This window comes from Ascaphus truei, chromosome 10 (genome assembly GCF_040206685.1).
Source record: "Ascaphus truei isolate aAscTru1 chromosome 10, aAscTru1.hap1, whole genome shotgun sequence".
Lineage (NCBI taxonomy): Eukaryota > Metazoa > Chordata > Amphibia > Anura > Ascaphidae > Ascaphus > Ascaphus truei.
The window spans coordinates 9,366,547-9,386,488 of record NC_134492.1 but is presented as its reverse complement, the minus strand read 5'-3'; the positions used below and the strand labels follow the sequence as shown (position 1 = coordinate 9,386,488).

General features: G+C 41.4%; 1 protein-coding gene and 1 long non-coding RNA gene across 3 annotated transcripts in view; one reads left to right on the top strand and one right to left on the bottom strand.

Annotated features, from left to right (window-relative positions):
- AK5 (adenylate kinase 5) overlaps positions 1-19,942 on the top strand; it is a 148,897-nt gene that overhangs the window by 17,358 nt on the left and 111,597 nt on the right. For both annotated transcript variants that reach the window (XM_075615766.1, XM_075615765.1), the window contains exon 6: positions 13,791-13,982. In XM_075615766.1, the coding sequence (XP_075471881.1) occupies positions 13,791-13,982 (192 nt within the window). The remainder of the gene's footprint in view (positions 1-13,790; positions 13,983-19,942) is intronic.
- The window catches only part of LOC142503493 (uncharacterized), a 23,160-nt gene continuing 4,802 nt past the window's right edge, over positions 1,585-19,942 (bottom strand). Inside the window, exons 4-6 of the long non-coding RNA XR_012804033.1 lie at positions 8,324-8,497; positions 6,120-6,321; positions 1,585-2,280 (exon numbers count right to left, since the gene is read on the bottom strand). This is a non-coding gene — a long non-coding RNA (uncharacterized LOC142503493). The remainder of the gene's footprint in view (positions 2,281-6,119; positions 6,322-8,323; positions 8,498-19,942) is intronic.

The following is a 19,942-nucleotide window of genomic DNA, read 5'->3' as shown; positions in this document are numbered from 1 at the left end:
GGTGTGGAATGTTGTGTCTGACCCCTGTCGAACCTAATATGTGTCAGCCAGATAGGGGTTCCCCGAGATTTTTCAAAATACTTCAAGGGTTCCTCAAAACAAAATAGGTTGGAAATCACTGGGGTAGAGAGTATAGTCACTTTATTGACTTAATATGTATCTGTGATCCTACTACTTAAAAAGCCTCTTCATACTTGATCTTCTTTCTTTTGTAGCAGAGAATGGATTACATTTTAAATGGGTGACATACAAATGCACAACAATTCCTCTTGGTTCTAGTAATTAAGAATGTGAACTGTGCAATATGTTTACTATAATATTTTGCCTTATGAATGTTGTTTTGAGGAAGCATTATCAAAAAACTGAATCTTAATTATTCCGCACAAACAATTTTAATACATGTGTTTAACCATTTGTAGCTCATCCTATGATGTCAAACAAAGAGTAAGTACACGCTCAATACTTGGCTTGTACAATTAAGAATAAAAAAAAATTCTAAACATATTTGTTACATTCATAAGTGTAGGACAGGGCCGGCCAACTCCAGCGCTCAGGGGCCACTAACACGTCAGGGTTTACGGATATCCCTGCTTGAGCACATGTGGCTCAGTCAAAGGGCCTTATGCAGAGAGCATAGAATTTTAAAATTGGCGAATTTCATAAAAAGTAGCTTTTTTGGAGAGTTTTATTCTCCATATGCAGAAAAGTGCGAATTCTGCTATGTTTAACATGGATGCGTGTGGCGAGTTTAAATTGGCGAGATGCGCGCTTCAGAAACGTGTAAAAACAAATTCGCGCCTTTTTTTCCCCTTTACTATAGGCGGCGAGCGCCATCTTGCCATCTTTTCCTGGCGCGGCAAAAATGCGAGAATCGCGGCATTTTTTGGTGCGAACAGCCTCTTTATGGCGTTCGCACCTCTCTGCATTCGGAGAGTTTTAAAAATGGCGAGATGGAGGTTCTCGCCAGCCGCGAGGCGAGTTTTAGCAATTGAAAAAACAAAATGGCGCGTTTTTCAGAACTCGCCATTTTCTGCCGGTTTCTGCGCGAAATTGTACAAAAAATGGCGAATTTCGAAATAACGATGCTCTCTGCATAAGGCCCAAAGTCCCTTGAGCACTGGAGTTGGCCGCCCCTGGTGTAGTAGATACAGTGCGTGGTTTTTCTGTTCCCTTTAATTATTTGGCGCCTGTTGTACTGCTCAGTAGGACAATTTACAGGACACACAATGCAGAGGCTGGCAAACAGTTATTTGGGTAAAACATACCATAGAGCCAAATAATGAAATCATGTACTAATAGCGATATAATAGTCTACATCAGGGATGCAAACTTGTTGAGCTGCGCCCACCTGCTCGGGAGCCGCAGCGTTTGCGCCCCCTCTTTCAATGACTCCGGCGTTAAATGACGTCGCGGTCATGTCACATCACGTGACCATGCCGCGTAATTTTACACTGGATTGCCATGGCGACGCATCGCTGAAGACCCACAAAGAGCAGGTAAGTGTGTTACAGAGGCTTCACGCCTCCCCCGGGGCCTCTGTAACCGTCCGCCCCCCCCCCCTACAAATTCTCCCTCCCCCATGGGTGGCGAGCCCCCTAGTTTGCGCACCGCTGGTCTACATCTACAGATCTTAATATGGTGTAAATTATGCATAGTTTATTGGGTCCACTGTTGGAGTCAAATGGAACAGTTTTACCCTCTTTGCCTTATAGTGATGCAAGAAAAAAGACTGATTACATTCACCAAGCTCTTCAAATCAGCATTTTAGGAATAATAGATCAAACAAAACATTTTCTTTTTCTCTACATGCTATTTGTATAGAAGAAAAAAAATTGCTTTCTTTCATATAATTTTACTCCTATTGTCAGTGCAATTGTGCTTACATGCAGATGGGAAAGACATGAATTTCAAAATGAGTGAACTTTCGACATTAAAAGAAGGAAAACATTCTATGTTCACTCTTAAATAACTAAAAAAGTTACAACTGTTTTTTTCTCCATTTCTTAACATATTTCTGGGTCACGGAAAGAGTGCAACTGTAAGAATTGTTGCTGTATGGAAGTGGTAGCCTTGGGTATTCATCCTCACACTTAGCAGAGTATTAGCTGGAACCTGTTGTATTGTTCAGTGGTTCATTGTTCAATGCCTGTATGTTTGGAATTGAGATGACCGTGGTTGTCCTTAATCAACGATATGAAGCTCCACTCTCAAGGTGCATGTGTAGCTGTGGGTAATGTGAGGAGCTGTGATCCCTGTCTGAACATGCCCACACTTGATTTGCTAATGGTGTGTCCACCATACACAAGGAAAAGAAGGGAAATGTGACAAACACAATATTTACAACAACATATAGTTTTAGGAACATCTTAAATTAGTTATTTGATCATCTCTTTTACTAACAGCATTTCGTATCTAAACAGTTCAAAGTGTTAGCAGCCATATTGGTCTTGGTTAAGTATGGATATGTTACACGAGAGCTCTTTATAGTTGAATTGATTGTGTGCACAGTGTTCAGAAGTTCACATATATACGTAGAGAAGAGACATGGGACATTTCTAAGACTAAACACTGATTTAATCTATGAAGAATATACATGTTGGTCTGTTAACTGGTATCACAACTGACATAGTATATTAAAGAATACAATTTAGTGTTGACATGTTATTGGGTAGCTGCTCGTGTTGTTCCTGGTACATTGGATATATGATTGGTTACCTAGGAAGACCAATCTGTGACACAGCACCTTGCCTTCTACCACATCAACACTGTTGCTGTGTAATTAGTGAAATTTACCATTATTGTACCATACATATTTCTGAAAAAAGTACATACAATGTCACAACAATGGCGGACACACCTGGGGAGTAGCTGGACTGACATGCTGTTATTTCTGATGATCACATGCATGTGATGGGCACTTAGAGGTGCTATTTAAAATAGAAGTCCAAGCTGACGTTTTTTTAATTATTATTTAATTTTGTCCCTTTAATATGTGCATTAATACAACCCACACACTGATAAGTAATTAGCTAAGTTGCCGATCGATCCGTTCTCCTGTGAGGAGGAATTAGAGTGCTGCATTACTTGTGTGCCTCCATCTTTGTTTATACTATTATAGCCCTCTATTTGGAACATAGGGGAGTGATGGGCAACCTTGCAGCAAGATTTATCCTCTCTATATGTTTTTTGTATTTCATTTGGCATTAGGTGTGCCCCTGTATATCGGTACAGGCATACCCCGCATTAACGTACGCAATGGGACCGGAGCATGTATGTAAAGTGAAAATGTACTTAAAGTGAAGCACTGCCTTTTTTCCACTTATTGATGCATGTTCTGTACTGCAATCGTCATATACGTGCATAACTGATGTAAATAACACATGTGTAATAGGCTCTATAGTCTCCCCGCTTGCACACAGGTAGGGAGCTGGTATTGCTGTTCAGGAAGTGCTGACAGGCGCATGCGTGAACTTCCATTTGCCTATTGAGCGAGATGTACTTACTCGCCAGTGTACTTAAAGTGAGTGTCCTTAAACCGGGGTATGCCTGTATATTAATGTTATAAGGAGCACCACAAGAACTTATCTTGAATATTACTAACTTGTACAAGGTCCTCATGAGAATATATTTACATTTTTTGCCTATTTGTATTGATATGTAAATTATATAATACAGTACATGTGCAATCCAACAGACATGTCATAATTTACCTACATAGCTCAAATGTGTACAATAGAAACATCACAGACCACACAGGATAACATCTGTTATTTGGCCTCTTACCAAATTAATCAAAATGCTCCTGAATAACAATGAACTATAAAACAAAATGTTGTTTCACATGGCCATTTAGGATTTCTAAGGTTTGTATTTATATGTCTCCAATATGTATATAATAAAAGACAAACATACCCAATGCTACATCCAATGTGACAAATTATATAGGCAATACAATTATAGAGTGTAAGCTCATCTGGGCAGGGTCTGTGCCTGTAACAACCCTATGTGCTGCATACCGCGCGCTATACTGTAATAGTGACGCGCTTTGAGTCCCAATGGGAGAAAAGCGCTATATAAAATAAAGTTACTATTAAATACTTATCTGTTTTTCTCTCATAAGTGAAGGTCACTTAGTTAAATTCGTTGGCCATAACATTGTTAGTTTGCAGATCATGTCAAAGTGTGTCCTCTTTCTGCAAGTCCTAACACTATCTCTGCGAATGTTCTCCTTACCTCTCTCATAGAGGAAGAAGTCTTAATAGACAGTCCATTCGCCGATGCAATAGAGATGTGCACGCTTCAGCAAACCTGACACATTTCACCTTTTTCAATTTGGCAAAAAAAGTTTGGTTCGAACCAAGAGTTTGCAACAAGATCACTTAATGCTAAAAGTCACTGGCATTACATATTTAACCAATTTCAATCATTTTTGCTTTTGAAATTTGCTAATTTCCCTACATTCGCTTAAGAAAGAAACTATAAATAGGTACTACCCACGATGCGTCTGTGCATTTTGGGGAGGGAGTGTGGACAGATACAGACGTGTTTAATCATTGGAAGTTCAACTAGTACTAGATATGGACATCTTATTTAGAAAGGAAAAGTATACAGGGATATACCAAATAAGTAAACATTGTAAGGATGCTGATCCAGGGAGTAATCCGATTGCCAATATTTGGAATCAAAAAAAGGAATTTATGGGAGATGTCATTGGATAATGTGTCACTGGGGTTTTTTGTTTGCTGACCTCTGGACCAAAATACTGTAAACACAAATGTAGGATAAAGTATCTGTCATTTACATTTCACATAAGTTGAACTTGATGGACATACGTCTTTTTTTCAACCTCATCTACTATGTAACTATATTAGATCACTCAATACATTATTGCACATCATTCAATAATATATATTTTTAAAAAGGCCTCCAGCCCGGACAGACATCGTACATCCCCCCTGCTGGGGTAACCCAGTCATTTCTCTATACATGCTGTTTTGACGTTTTTATTTGGAAATGGCATCTTTTGTTGCCATTACTCTATTTACATAATTAAAAAGGTTTTACACAATTAGGGGTCTCTCTCTGCTCTTCTACCCCCTTATTAAACAATGTCAGCATTAGATAATAAAAGAAATGATAACCTCGGGGAACTCATGTTTTCGTCTGGCATTATTTTTATGTAAACCTTTATCCACTGTTTTCTTCAGGAAATCTACTGGTGAGGAGGGAATTATTAAATGCATTTCATGCTCAGAGAATATTTAGGTCATTGTTTTACACTGATATTTTCCTTGGATGCATAAGATGTGTTTTAAAGCACAAAAAACACAGCTCTATAGCACACAGGGCTTGCTGCTGGGCTTCTGACAAGCAACATGATTCTTCTGTTCATAATATTCTGTGACTGCGGAGTCTTTAATATACAAAATGTAACTTTTCTTAAATGCTGAAGGCCTTTTTAAAATTGAATGTATTGTTCACAATTTTGCATTCATTTTGATTTGTTGGGAGTCTTAATCGGGCTTAACTGGGGCTAACGGAAAACACTGTTATGCTAACGCAGAGTTCTGTTTTTCACAGACATTAATGGAAGTAATTAGAGTTTTCGAACCATTCATAGGATAATTTAATTTAGCTGCCCTGATTCATTTGTTTGGATATTACTTTTGTTTTTATGAACAAGTGTACTGTACAAATACAAATTCCTTTTATGACCTGTGTATAAATAGCAGTCGTGCTCATTAATAGAATATCTCCTACGGGATGTTTGAACGTAAATGTAATACTTCTACAGAGTTTAGCTGCCACTCGCCTCGTGGCTGGGACACCTCTCCACCGGCTGCTTTGGGACCAAGGTCAACCCCTAACCTTACTCTAAAAAAAACCCTAATAGTAACGCTACCCCTTACTCTAAAAACCTTAACACCTGTCCCTAAAACCGCTTACCTGAAGCCCTTACTCTAAAAGACCCCTTACTCTAAGCTCCTTATCCCAAACGCCTTTCCCTAAAAACCTTAACCCTTTACCCTATTCCCCAACGCTCAAAACCTAACCCCCTTGTCATAAAACCCCTCCCCTAACCGCTACCCTAACCGCTAAAACCCCTTAAATTAACATACCTTACTGGCGAAGAGGCCGGCTGATGAGAGTCCAGCGGCTACGGTGAAGGGTTCCTCGGCGACCAAACACCAGCGGAGACTTGTTCGCGGTGAGATGGCCGCGGCCAAATGTACCATTCCACGTCTCGGCCCGCCGCGTCTCCGGGAGAAACGCGTCTCCGGGAGAACATTCTGTGCCAACTGGTTCTTACTTTAGTTGGATCTGTAAAACATACAGTTGGATCTGTACAGAAAAGATTTGTAGGAGTTGTTGCCGTTGTTGCACATGGTGATTTTTTGAGACAGGACATTTTAACAAATAATCTGAGCTTTCTTGGTCATTAGAGATGTGAGAAACAAAGTTTGCTTCAATTCAAAAGTTTGTAACAAGTTTGCGTAATGGTAATTCAATTGGCATTACAGGTTCGATCAATTTTGATTACCTTTGCTTTCGTATTTCGATCAAACTTAATAAAAAATAATAAATAAAGTTGCCTGACTGCTAATTTGCCTCTTAAAAAAAAACCGAAATAAATAATTTTAAACAATTTGCACTGTTTTTATAGACGTTTTTGCGTCAAAAGTTAGATTGACATTGTGGAGGTTCTTTAACCTTTTATGAAGTCTGATCGGGGGTTTCCACTTAGGGTTGCAGGTGTCCAGTATTGAACCGGACTGTCCTGTACTTGGATACTCTGTCCTGTAAAAAATGAGAGGTACTGTAATACTGGACATGTATGTGTCCGGTATTTTGCTCCCTGGACATAGTGACCTGACTCACCTTTCACCATTGAGTCCAGTCTTTTTGGAGAAGCCACCTGGCAACCCTAGCTCCACTTCTGCTTCAGTGTAGCTGGCTGTTCCGTAGGAAAGGTCAGCCCAAGCACCTTCTTGAAAACGACCACGTGTCTCTATGACATACTATACCTTGTACGGAACAGGCCCTGGTATGATAGAGGCCTTTATTACATACCTGGCACACCAGAAGCCCATATGACGTACTATTCCAAGGGCAGTGTAAAGGTTAAAGAAGTAGCCCTCTATTATCACCTTGTGTAACCTCCATTCCCCGACTATGAATGGTGTCACTTCAGATTAGTCCATAAATAGGGGTTCTCATCTCCAGTCCTCTGACTGAGCCACTGGTTGAGCCACCTGTACTGAAGCAGGGATATCCTGAAAGCCTGAGCTCTTAGGGGGGGGGGGTGTCTTGAGGACTGGAATTGAGAACCCCTGCCATAAAACATAATTGCTCAGTGTCTCAGTGGTGCGTGGGTAACTACTGACTGGGCGTGGGTAAGTACGGACTGGGCGTGGGTAAGTACGGACTGGGCGTGATGAAAGTGCAGAATAGAAATGGGCGCCAGGAACTTTTATAAAAGAAAGAGGTGTTTATTGACCTATCTAATTTCCTGCCACTAACACTTAAACACTATTTCCAGGACTTACAATGAGGACCCCAGTCAGAACTCTGAAGAACCTGCTTCCACAACAAAGGGTGGGGCTATATATACGCTCTGTGCTTCCAATAGTGACATCACTGGTCATGGGGTAGATAGGGGAGAGGCAAACCTTGAGTGACCCCACTCGGTTAACCCCTTACGGTAGTTAACCCCTTATAGAAAGAGTAGTCCCCCAAGAGGGGGCTACAGTAGTAAGATAGGAATAATATAACAGGGCAGGTCCTAGGCATAGAGGGAGGGCAGTTGCCACGGGTAACAAATGCTGGGGGTGGGGGCACATGTCAACCACTCTCCCTGTCCCCGCTTACATTCACCTCACACTGTCTGCCTGGCACAGCCCATGTAACCATTGGTGGGGCTGCTATTGGGAGCTGGGTATAAATAGGGAGATCTCTCGTGGGGTGAGAACAAGCCGGCGACGTGGAAGAGTGCAGGTACGTGAGGTTTGGAAAGACAGGGCTGCCCTCCTTATTCACCGTCCACTGCCCCCCTTCTATTTACCCTCTGCTGTACCCCCCTCTATTTACCCACCACTGCCCTTCTGCCCCAATGTATCTTCTCTTGCCCCCCTTCCTCATTTTCCTTCCGATACCCTCCTCCCTCCTCCTTTCCCTCCCCTTCCCCTTTTTAACTGCTCTGCATCTGTAGACAGAACCAGGTAGGGGAACGTTCTCTTTTTGTGTGTTAGCGCTGGGGATTAGTGTTCTGTATCGCTACATTAGGCCGCGCTTACAGTTGTGGTGACGGCACCAAAACACATACCTTGTTGTGCATCATGCTGCACATAGTGAGCGCGACCAGACGGGGGCCCGACCGAGCGGCAGGATCCAGGAGAGCTCCATACGGCCGCCGCGTGACGTCAGCGCAGTTTGCTGTGCTGGGGGTGTCCAAATGCAATGCTGCCTACATACATTACCAAAAACCTTGCACCAGCCCCTAGTAATAAAATAAGATAAACAAGCATGGCTTCATTTTCTATTTTAATGTTAAACTGTTCTTAAATATAATGATTGAGATGTAGTACCATCCTCTAGTGATTTAGATTATGCTACTATTACCAAACCAAACCCAGACAGTGCAAAGTGCTATTCTACTATTCACACGGTGTACCCCAAATAACAGAATTGTGCCAGCAAAATAACACACATTTATGCATTACCAATGCTCTGCTTTATTCAGCAAGCTGTGCTCGGGGACCAGTGTACGCGGATACCAATTATTTCAGTAGCATTAGCCAGGGCTAAACCGCAAGCATGTTTAAGATAGATGTGCAAAATCTTCACCAATGTTTGGGGACCAGGTGACGTGCCCCTCTCCCGCCCTCCCTCCCCCCCCACCCCCTGCTTCCCATAAATCAGTAAGCTTCGCCTACACCAGGGGTGCTCAACTCCAGTCTTCAAGCCCCCCCAACAGGTCAGGTTGACAGGATATCCCTGCTTCAGCATAGGTGGCTCAATCAGAGGCTCAGTCAAAGACCGAGTCTCTGATTGAGCCACCTGTGCTGAAGCAGGGACTGTTTGAGCCACCTGTGCTGAAGCAGATCCTGAAAACCTGACCTGTTGGGAGGGTGGAGGGCCTACACCAAGCATTAAAAGTCAATGTCCAAAATCACCAGGTCCTTTATACAGTATAGAGCCATTAACTGCAATTGAAATGTTGCCAACATTTCACTAATGTTTACTGAATGGGGGTCTTACGTCACGATTGCATTTTTTTTAAATGTCTGCCCCTTCCTGGGCTTTGGCTTCCAATATGTCAAAACGACCAAGTTTAACTGTGAAATTAGAATTATTTTTTAATTGCTTTTTTTATTCGCTCCTTGCTCTTTTCTGACAAACCCCTCAAAGCATGAAATAATTAGTTTGTTTCAAGAATGCTAGAACTTCCATTTAACCCAGAGCAATACATAAATGAGAATTAAATGTCATTATTTAGCAAGGGAGCGAGTATTCATCTGCTTTCTAAAATGATGATGTCACAAATAAGTTTTGGTGAAACAGGGGTGAGCTGCCCCAAGTTTTTCAACGAATGAGTGGCTCAGTGAGTAAAGAAACTGACTATAGGAACAACGACACTGAATTTGCATCAAGGGATCCGGGCTCAAATCCCTCCATCAGCTCACTGTTACCTTTGGCAAGTCAGCTTGTCTTGTACCTCAGGCATCAAAAACATAGATTGTAAGCTCATCCGGGCAGGACTGTGTCTGTTAAAATCCCATATGCTATATGACCCATCTTAAAACATAGTTATTTAGTAGATGAAGTTAAAAAAAGACATGCGTCGATCAAGTTCAACTTATGCTAAATTTAGACAGCTTCTTTATCCTATATCTATACTTACATATTGATCCAGAGAAGGCACTTTATTAATTTGGTGGCTCTTCTCTGCACTCTCTCTAGTTCCATAATGTCTTTGGGCAGGAGTGGTGCCCAAAATTGTATTCCATATTCAAGGTGTGGTCTTAGTAATGCTTTATAAAGGGGTATAATTATGTTTACTTCCCTTCCATCCATTTCCCATTTAATACAAGATAAGATCTTTGCAGCTACAGCATGACTTTGGGAACTATTGCTAAGCGTGCTGTCTACAAACACTCCTAAATCCTCCTCCATCAAGGATTCCCGTAATTTATCCCCATTTAATTTGTAAGACGCCTGTTTATTCTTGCTTCTCAAATGCATAACCTTACATTTATCTGTATTAAACCTCATCTGCCATTTACCTGCCCAAGTTTCCAGTCTCTCCAAGTCCTTCTGGAGAGAAATGACATCCTGCTCTGATTCTATTACCTTACACAATTTAGTATCATCAGCAAAGATGGAGACTTTGCTCTCGATGCCAACCTCAAAGTCATTAATAAACAAGTTACAAAGCAGGGGTCCCAGTACCGATCCCTGAGGTCCTCCACTCACGACCTTAGCCCAACCTGAAAAAGTTCAATTTATTATGACTATTACTAATAATTTTGTTTTCCATTAGGTATTCCTGAATATTATCCACTATTAAACCTTCAAGTTGTTTCCCCACTATTGAAGTCAGGCTTACAGGTCTTTAATTCCCTGGTTGTGATCCTGCTCCCTTTTTAAAAATAGGCACCACATCTGCTTTTTGCCAATCTTGTGGTACTGAGCCTGTGGAAATGGAGTCCTTGAATATTAAATGTAATGGTTTGGCTATTACTGAACTTAACTCCTTGAGAACTCTTGGATATATGCCATCAGGGCCAGGTGCCTTATTTACTTTATTTTTTTCAAGCTGCCTATGAACTTCTTCCTCAGTTAACCAATTGTTCATTAATATGGAGGTTGTGGCTTCCTCCTGCGGCACTACTATTGAAATTAATTCTTCCCTGGTAAACACAGAGGCAAAGAATTTGTTTAATACCTCCGCTTTTCCCTTATCTCCAATAGTCTGCCTGCCCATCTCCCACTGAAAGGGTCCTATATTTTCTTTTCTCATTTTTTTGTTATCAAGGTACTTAAAGAACTTTTTAGAGTTGATCTTACTTTCTATTGTAATCCTTTTTTTATTATCCATTTTTGCTAATTTGATTGCCCTTTTGCAATTTTTGTTACATTGCTTATAATTCTGATACAATGCCTCCGTCCCTTCTGAATCTAAACGCCTTCCTTTTCTTGTTTCTTGTCCATTTCCTCCCCTACCTGTTTATTTAGCCACATTGGTTTTGACTTATTTCTTTTATACTTATTACCCAAGGGTATACACTGATAAGTGTGCTTTTCTAACAATGTTTTAAAGACTGCCCATTTATCTTCTACATTTTTCCCTGCAAAAACATCATCCCAATGTATTACTTGTAGATTAGTCCTGAATTTATTAAAATCAGCCTATCTAAAATGTAAGGTCTTTGTTGAACCCAAGTAATCTGTTTTTTGAGCATTTATTTCAAATGAGACAATATTATCATCACTTTTACCCAAATGTTCCAGGATTTGAATATTTGTTATTACTTCTACATTGTTTGATATGACCAAATCCAGTATTGCCCCTCTCCTGGTTGGTTCCTTAGTAATTTGGGTCACATAATTGTCTTTAAATACCCCCAAAAACCTGTTTACTTTTGTTGTAATGCTAATCTCATTGCCCCAGTCTATGTCTGGATAATTAAAATCCCCCATTATGCAAACATGACCTCGTTTTGATGCTTTCTCCATTTGCAAAAGTATTTTAGCTTCCTCAATCTCACAGATATTTGGAGGTTTAGATCATATTCCTACAAACATTTTCTTTATACTTTTACCTCCACTGTTAATTTCTATCCACAAGGTCTCTACATTTTCATCATTCCCTTCATAGACATCTTCCCTTATAATAGGTTTTAGATCCGGTTTAACATATAAACACACTCCACCTCCCCTTCTATTTGCTCGATCCTTCCGAAAAAGAGAATACCCCTCTAAATTAACTGTCCAGTCATGAGTTTCATCCCACCATGTTTCAGTAATGCCTATGATATCATACTGCTCCCTTGCAACTATTAATTCAATCTCCCCCATTTTATCTGTCAGTTTTTTTTGCATTAGCAAGCATGCATTTAAGTTTTTTTTCAGCCTGTACTATTATCTTATCTGCTCCTTTCTTTCTGCGCCAATTTGGTTCAGTCTTTACAAGTTTTCTAGTATTATCTGTATGTACTATGGGTGTCTCACTGCTTGTCACACTCGCACTTGCCCCCATTCTACCTCCATAACCCCTTGTTTCCTCATCTATTCTATTTAGTTCATTATCTGTCCCCCCTCCCTCCTTGTTTAAAATCTCCTCCTTTAACAAAGCATATGAGTAGCTCCGTGGCTGATACTATAAACCTCATACATTAACCTTGGCCCCTTGCAGATGCACTTACCAGAACATCGTCCTCCTGTCTCTATACGTTCTTCCTACTTATCACTTAGATTGTAAGCTCTTCGGGGCAGGGACCCATTTTCCTAATGTTACTTTTATGTTTTTAAGCGCTTATTCCCATGATGTGTTATATTATTATGTCCCGTGTATTACTGCTGTGATGCTGTACGTAAATAAAGATATACATATATATCACGCACTATACTGTAATTGTGACGCGCTTTGAGTCCCATTTGGAGAAAAGCGCTATATGAAATAAAGTTATTATAATAATGTTTGCTTCTCATGCGATTGAGCGTGTCACAAACGTCAATCTTTCCAAATAAGAGCTGTATATTATGTTCTAAGTAGCTTTCTGGTAGGATGCAAACCATGAGATGGGGATAAAACAAGGGAAACTCTTCATTTTTAACATCATTCTGGAAAACCGAACAAAATAAGGACAATGCTAAAAGAGACATTCATCTTTGTAACTGACATCTAATGTCGCCTTCTAAACCTTAAACGCGACCCACGGTTAGGCTGTCACATATACAGAGGGTGTGAAAATCAGTAATGCAAGTGAGTTTCCATCTATTTGAGAAGATAGTTCTATACTTGCATATATAGCAGGAATGAGCAACTCCAGTCCTCAAGGGCCAACAGGGCAGGATATCCCTGCTTCAGCACATCTGGCTGAATCAGTGGCTCAGTCGAAGACTGCACCACCTGTGCTGAAGCAGGGATATCCTGAAAACCTGACTTGTTGGTGGCCCTTGAGGACTGGGCTCGACCACCCCTGGTATATAGCATCTAGGCCATATTTACTAAACGTGTTTACTCCATACGACACCTTCCAGCGCGGCTTAGTAAATATGGTCCTTTAGGATCCATTCAAGGCAAGAAGCTGTAATGTGTCCTACGACACATAAGGTATCTTATGGAGTAAAATGGCTCGGTAACTATGTCCCTTTGTGGGCCATTCACTTGTACTGGGCCAATAGGTGTCTTATGAACTAGCGCTTCTTAGTAAGAATGGCCCATAATGATCATTTGGATCGGCTGCAAACATACAGGTGCATTCTCATGCATGGAATATGTGTATCGGCGATCCATCATACAGAATTTCCAGAACCAGATCCAAAACAAATTGATTGTGGAGATTTAAACTCTGATACAAATAGTTTAACCTAAAAAAGGTACAATTGGACTTGGTTGACAGTCCAGTTATATATTTTTTACAACACACATTCTTTAGATGGGGAGTGTGAATTTGGCTATGATTTCAATGTCGCCTCCTACATTTCTATTCAACTTCAATTCCTGAGTTGTATCCTTTTTTTAGGGCCATTTTGTGTAACTAAAGGTTTGTTCATTTTCTTGGTAGATCTGCACCCCGGATTTAGTGGTGTTTCTGGCCTGCGCCAATCTCAGATTGAAAGAACGCTTGCAGAACCGTGCAGAACAGCAGGGGCGACCTGATGATAATCTCAAAGCTATCCAGAGGCGACTCATGAATTTTAAGCAAAATGCTGTCCCACTGGCCAACTACTTCCAGGAGAAAGGTCTCATCATCACAGTAAGTCAATTGGAAAATGAACCTTCCTGTGTCTTTGTGTTGGAGGAGCCTACAAAGCAGCCAGAAAAGTGATTTACTGCACGTATCGATGACTAACTTAATCCCCTCAGAAAATGGGCTTCTTTGTTCAGAAATTGTTATCTGCAGGTGGTAGAAATCAATGAAGAGCAATGTCTGAAATTCATAAATGTCAGCTATATTACAACAGACTAATTAGGCATCAAGTAGCACAATCTCCCACCTCCAAGTACTTATTATCATTATTTTTTATAGTTAAGTGCGAATGTTTAGATTCACTTGGTAAGGAGCATGTTAAAAACAATATATTGTATTGGCAGTAAAAAGATCTGATACCCACCGTATTTGTTCATGCTCTTGTATTACTGTATATGACATTAAACAAATGAACATTTTCCCTGCTGTAAAAATGATACCAATGGCAGACACATGAATACAGATACAGTATGTGAAACCACTTGAAAAAATATGTCTGAAGCTCAAGACTTTACACAAGATAATTAAACAATGTTGTGATGTCGGGATGCTTGTTGCAGTAGTTAAAAAACAAATGGTTTATTTAAAAAGATGGATCCCATGAGCTTGGTATTCCCACTACCTTTAAAACATATGAGATGCCAATTCATTGCATAGCCGTACTAAGGCTCAAAGGTGATTATTATAAAACGGTGTCAGTGCCTTTGAAGATGTAGCATTGGAAGAGAGGAGAATCGGAACGCTGGAGGACAAATCTGCCATCACTGTGTTCAATTTGCAATCGAGTTTCTGCTCAGTCATGTGGAATATCCTACTGAGTTTCAAGTCACTAATTTATGGGTTATATTATTTCTTGCCATCTGTTACGTGGTGCGGTTTTAAAAATAAAGGTGCATTTGGAACAACTGCCCAATGTGACAGAATGGCAGCAACTGTATTTTTTTTAATTTTATTATTTCAACTGATACATTACTTTAACAGTTCATAAATAGTGTCGGAACCAGATCCTATCTTATCAGGTAGGATAAGAACAGTGAATAACTTTGCATTTTGTCAGGAGTAGTGCCCTCGTGAAGCGAGTGGGAACCTGCCGACACCGTTGTATTGGTTGCAATGCATTTTACTAAGTGATATCAAAGTATCTGAAGTTGTAGCGCAATGTTCTACTAATGGTACTGGTCCGGAAGAAGCATGGATTCGTAGCTGTGGTAGTGCGAGTGTGGCCAACTCCAACCCCCGGAGCTGAAATGAATTGGGTTCAGCTGAGGAGACCCCCCTGAAAATCGCCGGCTTGGATTGCCGCTTTAAGAAAGAGGTCAGCAACATAGTGTCAGGAAAGGAGATACCTGTAGAGCGAAGGAAACATAGATTGCAAAGTATAAGGCCCCAGTGCCTCCGCTGCACGCGCGCCCGCGAGGCTGGCGCCGCGTGCAGCCGATTCCCCGGTCTGCAGTGAGCTGCAGGAAGAGAGACCTGGGGGGGGGGGGGGGGGGGGAGCGTGGCAGGGGAGTGACGGAGGCGCGGCCATGACGTCACCCGGCAGGTTCGCCCTCATTGGCTGAACCACCGGGGGGCGTAGCCTAGCGCTCCGTCGCGAGTCCTGGAGAAACTCTCGCCACAGCGCTGCGGCCCCCCCTCGCAGCAGTCCCGGCACATTGAGGGGAGGGCTCTCGTCCCTGCAGCGCCCGCTGAGGCGGGCGCTGCAGGGACGAGAGCCCTCCCCTCAATGTACAGTGTAGCATGCGGGGGCACTCAGCCTAATGCAGTTTGCAATCTCAGCTTAGCTTGCGTTGTGTCTGCACCAGCTCTGCCTTCATTTGCATATTGTTACTTTCCCAGTAGTCATTGCATAGGAGACTCGTGCGGCTGCAAAGGTTAACTTAACATATGTAATATTCATTTTCAGCAGAGTCATTTTATTGGTTCAGAAATGTACAGTTTCACATAGCTTTGGGCTCAAGCGCTTACCACTGGCTCCAGCTACCCATGAAGCATAATGGAAAGACACACACACAGCATCTTTTTGTGACTGCCAAGTAATATAATATACACACTATATATATATATATATATATATATATATATATATATATATATATATATATATAGATATATATAGATATATATAGTGCTGACATTATAGGCATAATGAGTCTCTGCTCTGTAGAGTTTGGAATCTCATTTTGGCACCCAACGCACAGGGAGATATGTGACTTGCTCGTGGATTTGAAACCGGCTTTCCTGCTTCAAAGTCAGTGTTGTTTTCAGACGCTGTATCTTCACACGCTGAGCTACTCCTTGCATACAGTATATAGTTTAGAGGGAAATTCAGAAACCATGCTTTGAAACATGTTAGCTGCTTCTAACCCCAAGCTCACATGATAAACAAGCATTCCGGAGTGTCCATCTCCATTACAATTGCATGTATTTGTTCCTTTTGTCCCCCTCAAATAATTATGTCCACCCAGATAAAGGAAAGTTATGATGTAGCAGACAGACAGACAAGTGCATTTTTGGCTTCATGCCTGTTATATTTAATTTCCCAAGGGGAAAATATGCATTATCTTTTTATATATAGTTACTAGTTGAAAGTAGTGGAGGTGGAGGGTTGGTCAGCGCACGGGATTTTGCTCAAACGTAGAGATAAGAGGATAGGAAGATATGGAACACGGTATTAGTGTTTTAGTAATCGAACGGTACAATACAGCCAAAAGAACTTTGGAATTAAAAATGTATGAAAAATATATTTTTAAAATAGCTTAAAACTCTTTGGAATTAAAGAACCTTGGTAATTAAAAGTAAATATATGAAAAAATATATTCTAAAATAGCTTAAAAATCCTTAAATAAAATTTAAATGGAATTGTGTGGTTTTTTTGTGAACAGAAGCAGAATACGTGCTATATGTGGATGACTAACAGGGTGTGTTTATATAGCCTGTTGTTGGTCTGAGGTAAAAAGGGGATAATGGGGCTGGTTAGCAGAGTTTAATGCGCAGTCTTTCCTTCACGGAATGCTGCTAAAAACAATAACTTTCTCACCCTCCTGGTGGGGGCAGTACGTGAGTTGCTTCTCTCCCGGGGGCCCAAATAGGAAGAAAAGGGCCGAACTCGGTGAGTGAGCAAAATAGAATTTATTAGGTACAGAAAACAAAGTCAAAATAACACTCACGGTACAGCTTTAAAACAGCCCAGCATCAGCCTGTTTTAAAGCTGTACCGTGAGTGTTATTTTGACTTTGTTTTCTGTACCTAATAAATTCTATTTTGCTCACTCACCGAGTTCGGCCCTTTTCTTCCTATTTGGGCCCCCAGGAGAGAAGCAACTCACGTACTGCCCCCACCAGGAGGGTGAGAAAGCTATTGTTTTTAGCAGCATTCCGTGAAGGAAAGACTGCGCATTAAACTCTGCTAACCAGCCCCATTATCCCCTTTTTACCTCAGACCAACAACAGGCTATATAAACACACCCTGTTAGTCATCCACATATAGCACGTATTCTGCTTCTGTTCACAAAAAAACCACACAATTCCATTTAAATTTTATTTAAGGATTTTTAAGCTATTTTAGAATATACTGTATTTACTTTTAATTACCAAGGTTCTTTAATTCCAAAGAGTTTTAAGCTATTTTAAAAATATATTTTTCATACATTTTTAATTCCAAAGTTCTTTTGGCTGTATTGTACCGTTCGATTACTAAAACACTAATACCGTGTTACATATCTTCCTATCCTCTTATCTCTACGTTTGAGCAAAATCCCGTGCGCTGACCAACCCTCCACCTCCACTGCAACTACAAGAAGATTCCGGGCTTTATCTTCTCTACTGGTCCAGCTGCAGAAAACAACAAGGGCAAGTATACACTACCCTTTCTTTGGTTACACACTACCACACAGGCAACATCACAAGCCTATACAAATAGGGAGCGCCCCAACCTCTTTTCTTTTTGTCACTAGTTGAAAGTAGCCTGTGTTGCTTGAGAATTCTAAGAAACCAACCTCATCCCTCCCCTCGTCCTCTCACCCCCTTACCCCCATGTTTCACCCCCCTACCCCATCTCTCACCCCTACCCCATCTCTCTCCTCCTACCCCCATCTCTCACCCCCTACCCCCATCTCTAACCCCCTACCCCCATCTCTCTCCCCCCTACCCCCATCTCTCTCCCCCCTACCCCATCTCTGACCCCCTACCCCATCTCTCACCCCCTACCCCAATCTCTCACCCCCATCTCTCTCCCCCTATCCCCATCTCTCTCCCCCCATCTCTCTCCCCCCCTACCCCAATATCTCTCCCCTTACCCCATCTCTCTCCCCCTACCCCAATCTCTCACCCTCCTACCCCATCTCTCTCAGCTCTACCCCGATCTCTCCCCCCTACCCCCATCTCTCACCTCCTTACCCATCTCTCTCCCCCCTACCCCAATCTCTCTCCCCTTACCCCATCTCTCTCCCCCTACCCCAATCTCTCTCCCTCTTACCCCATCTCTCTCCCCCTTACCCATCTCTCTCCCCCTTACCCCATCTCTCACCCCCTCTACCCCATCTCTCACCCCCTCTACCCCATCTCTCACCCCCTTACCCAATCTCTCACCCCCTTACCCAATCTCTCACCCCCTTTACCCCCATCTTCCACTTCCCTACCCCCATCTCTCCCCCCCTTACCCCATCTCTCTCCCCCTTACCTCAATCTCTCTCCCTTTACCCCAATCTCTCTCCCCTTACCCCATCTTTCACCCCCCTTCCTCTATCTCTCCCTCCCATCAGTATCCTTTAGTACCTTATGATGTCCCCAATTCTTTCTGTCTCTCTCTCCTTCTCCAGCATTTCTCCTCCCGCGCCAACTGACTTCCTCTCTTTCTTTCTTTCTTCATCTACTTTCTGTGTAAATATTTTAGCAATCTGACTCTCATTATGATGTCACCAGTATGATGTCACATGCCAGTTCCATAGCCTACCAGGTACAACACACAGCGGCTGACCTCCTTGTCAGGGAAATATGAATAACTCATAGAATTAAAAATAGAATGTATCCAATTGTATCCAAACCGACAAAAACCTCCTCGATCTCAGGAACCAAATGCATAGCGAACAGAAAACAATTTCCCCAAATTTATAGTAGATGTCCCACGTGGAATCTAACGTTTCTAGCAGCACCCCCTCTTCCCACCCTCTCTCCCCCCCCCCCCATCTTCCCCCCTTGGAGTGTTTGAAAGGACGCAGACCACTACGGTCGCCTTATTTTGATACATAAAGTAATCCTTTTGTTGTTCTTATAGTTTGGACGTGCGTAATAAAACACAGACAAACACTCTGAAATATATAATAGATTACATCTGTAATAATGGAGTGCAGTGTTGTTATTGTTCAGCGTAAGGAGAAATGCGAAGGACAGGGAAGCGATGGTAACATATATATATATATATATATATATATATATATATATATATATATATATATATATATATATATATATATATATATATATATATATATATATATATATATATATATATATATATAGGAGAAAATCGAATAACTTCTAAAGAATGGAACAGAAACAAAAAAACATATTGTTCGTCTATGGAGAGTATCTGCAGCCTCCCCCGAATATAAATTCATTTGGGATGTCCGGTTTTTATGTCACCTACTGCTTACCAATAAAAAGCCAAGTACTGTAGGTAGAGCTAGGAACGTAATTGATTTCAGGCTGTGCAAATTAATCAGGCGTTCAAGAATTATTCTTAAGAACCTTTATTTTAGCAACTAACGAAGATATACCCTTTATATCAAGCATGTCAAACTCAAATGCTAACAAGGGCCACATTAAACAAGGTTTAAGTTCAGGTGGGCCGCAAAAAAAAACAACTTACATTTTCATAGAAACGTAGGTTTATTTCGAGAAGTACTGTGTGTGTGTTGTGTGTGTTGTGTGTGGTGTGTGTGTTGTGTGTGGTGTGTGATGACCTCA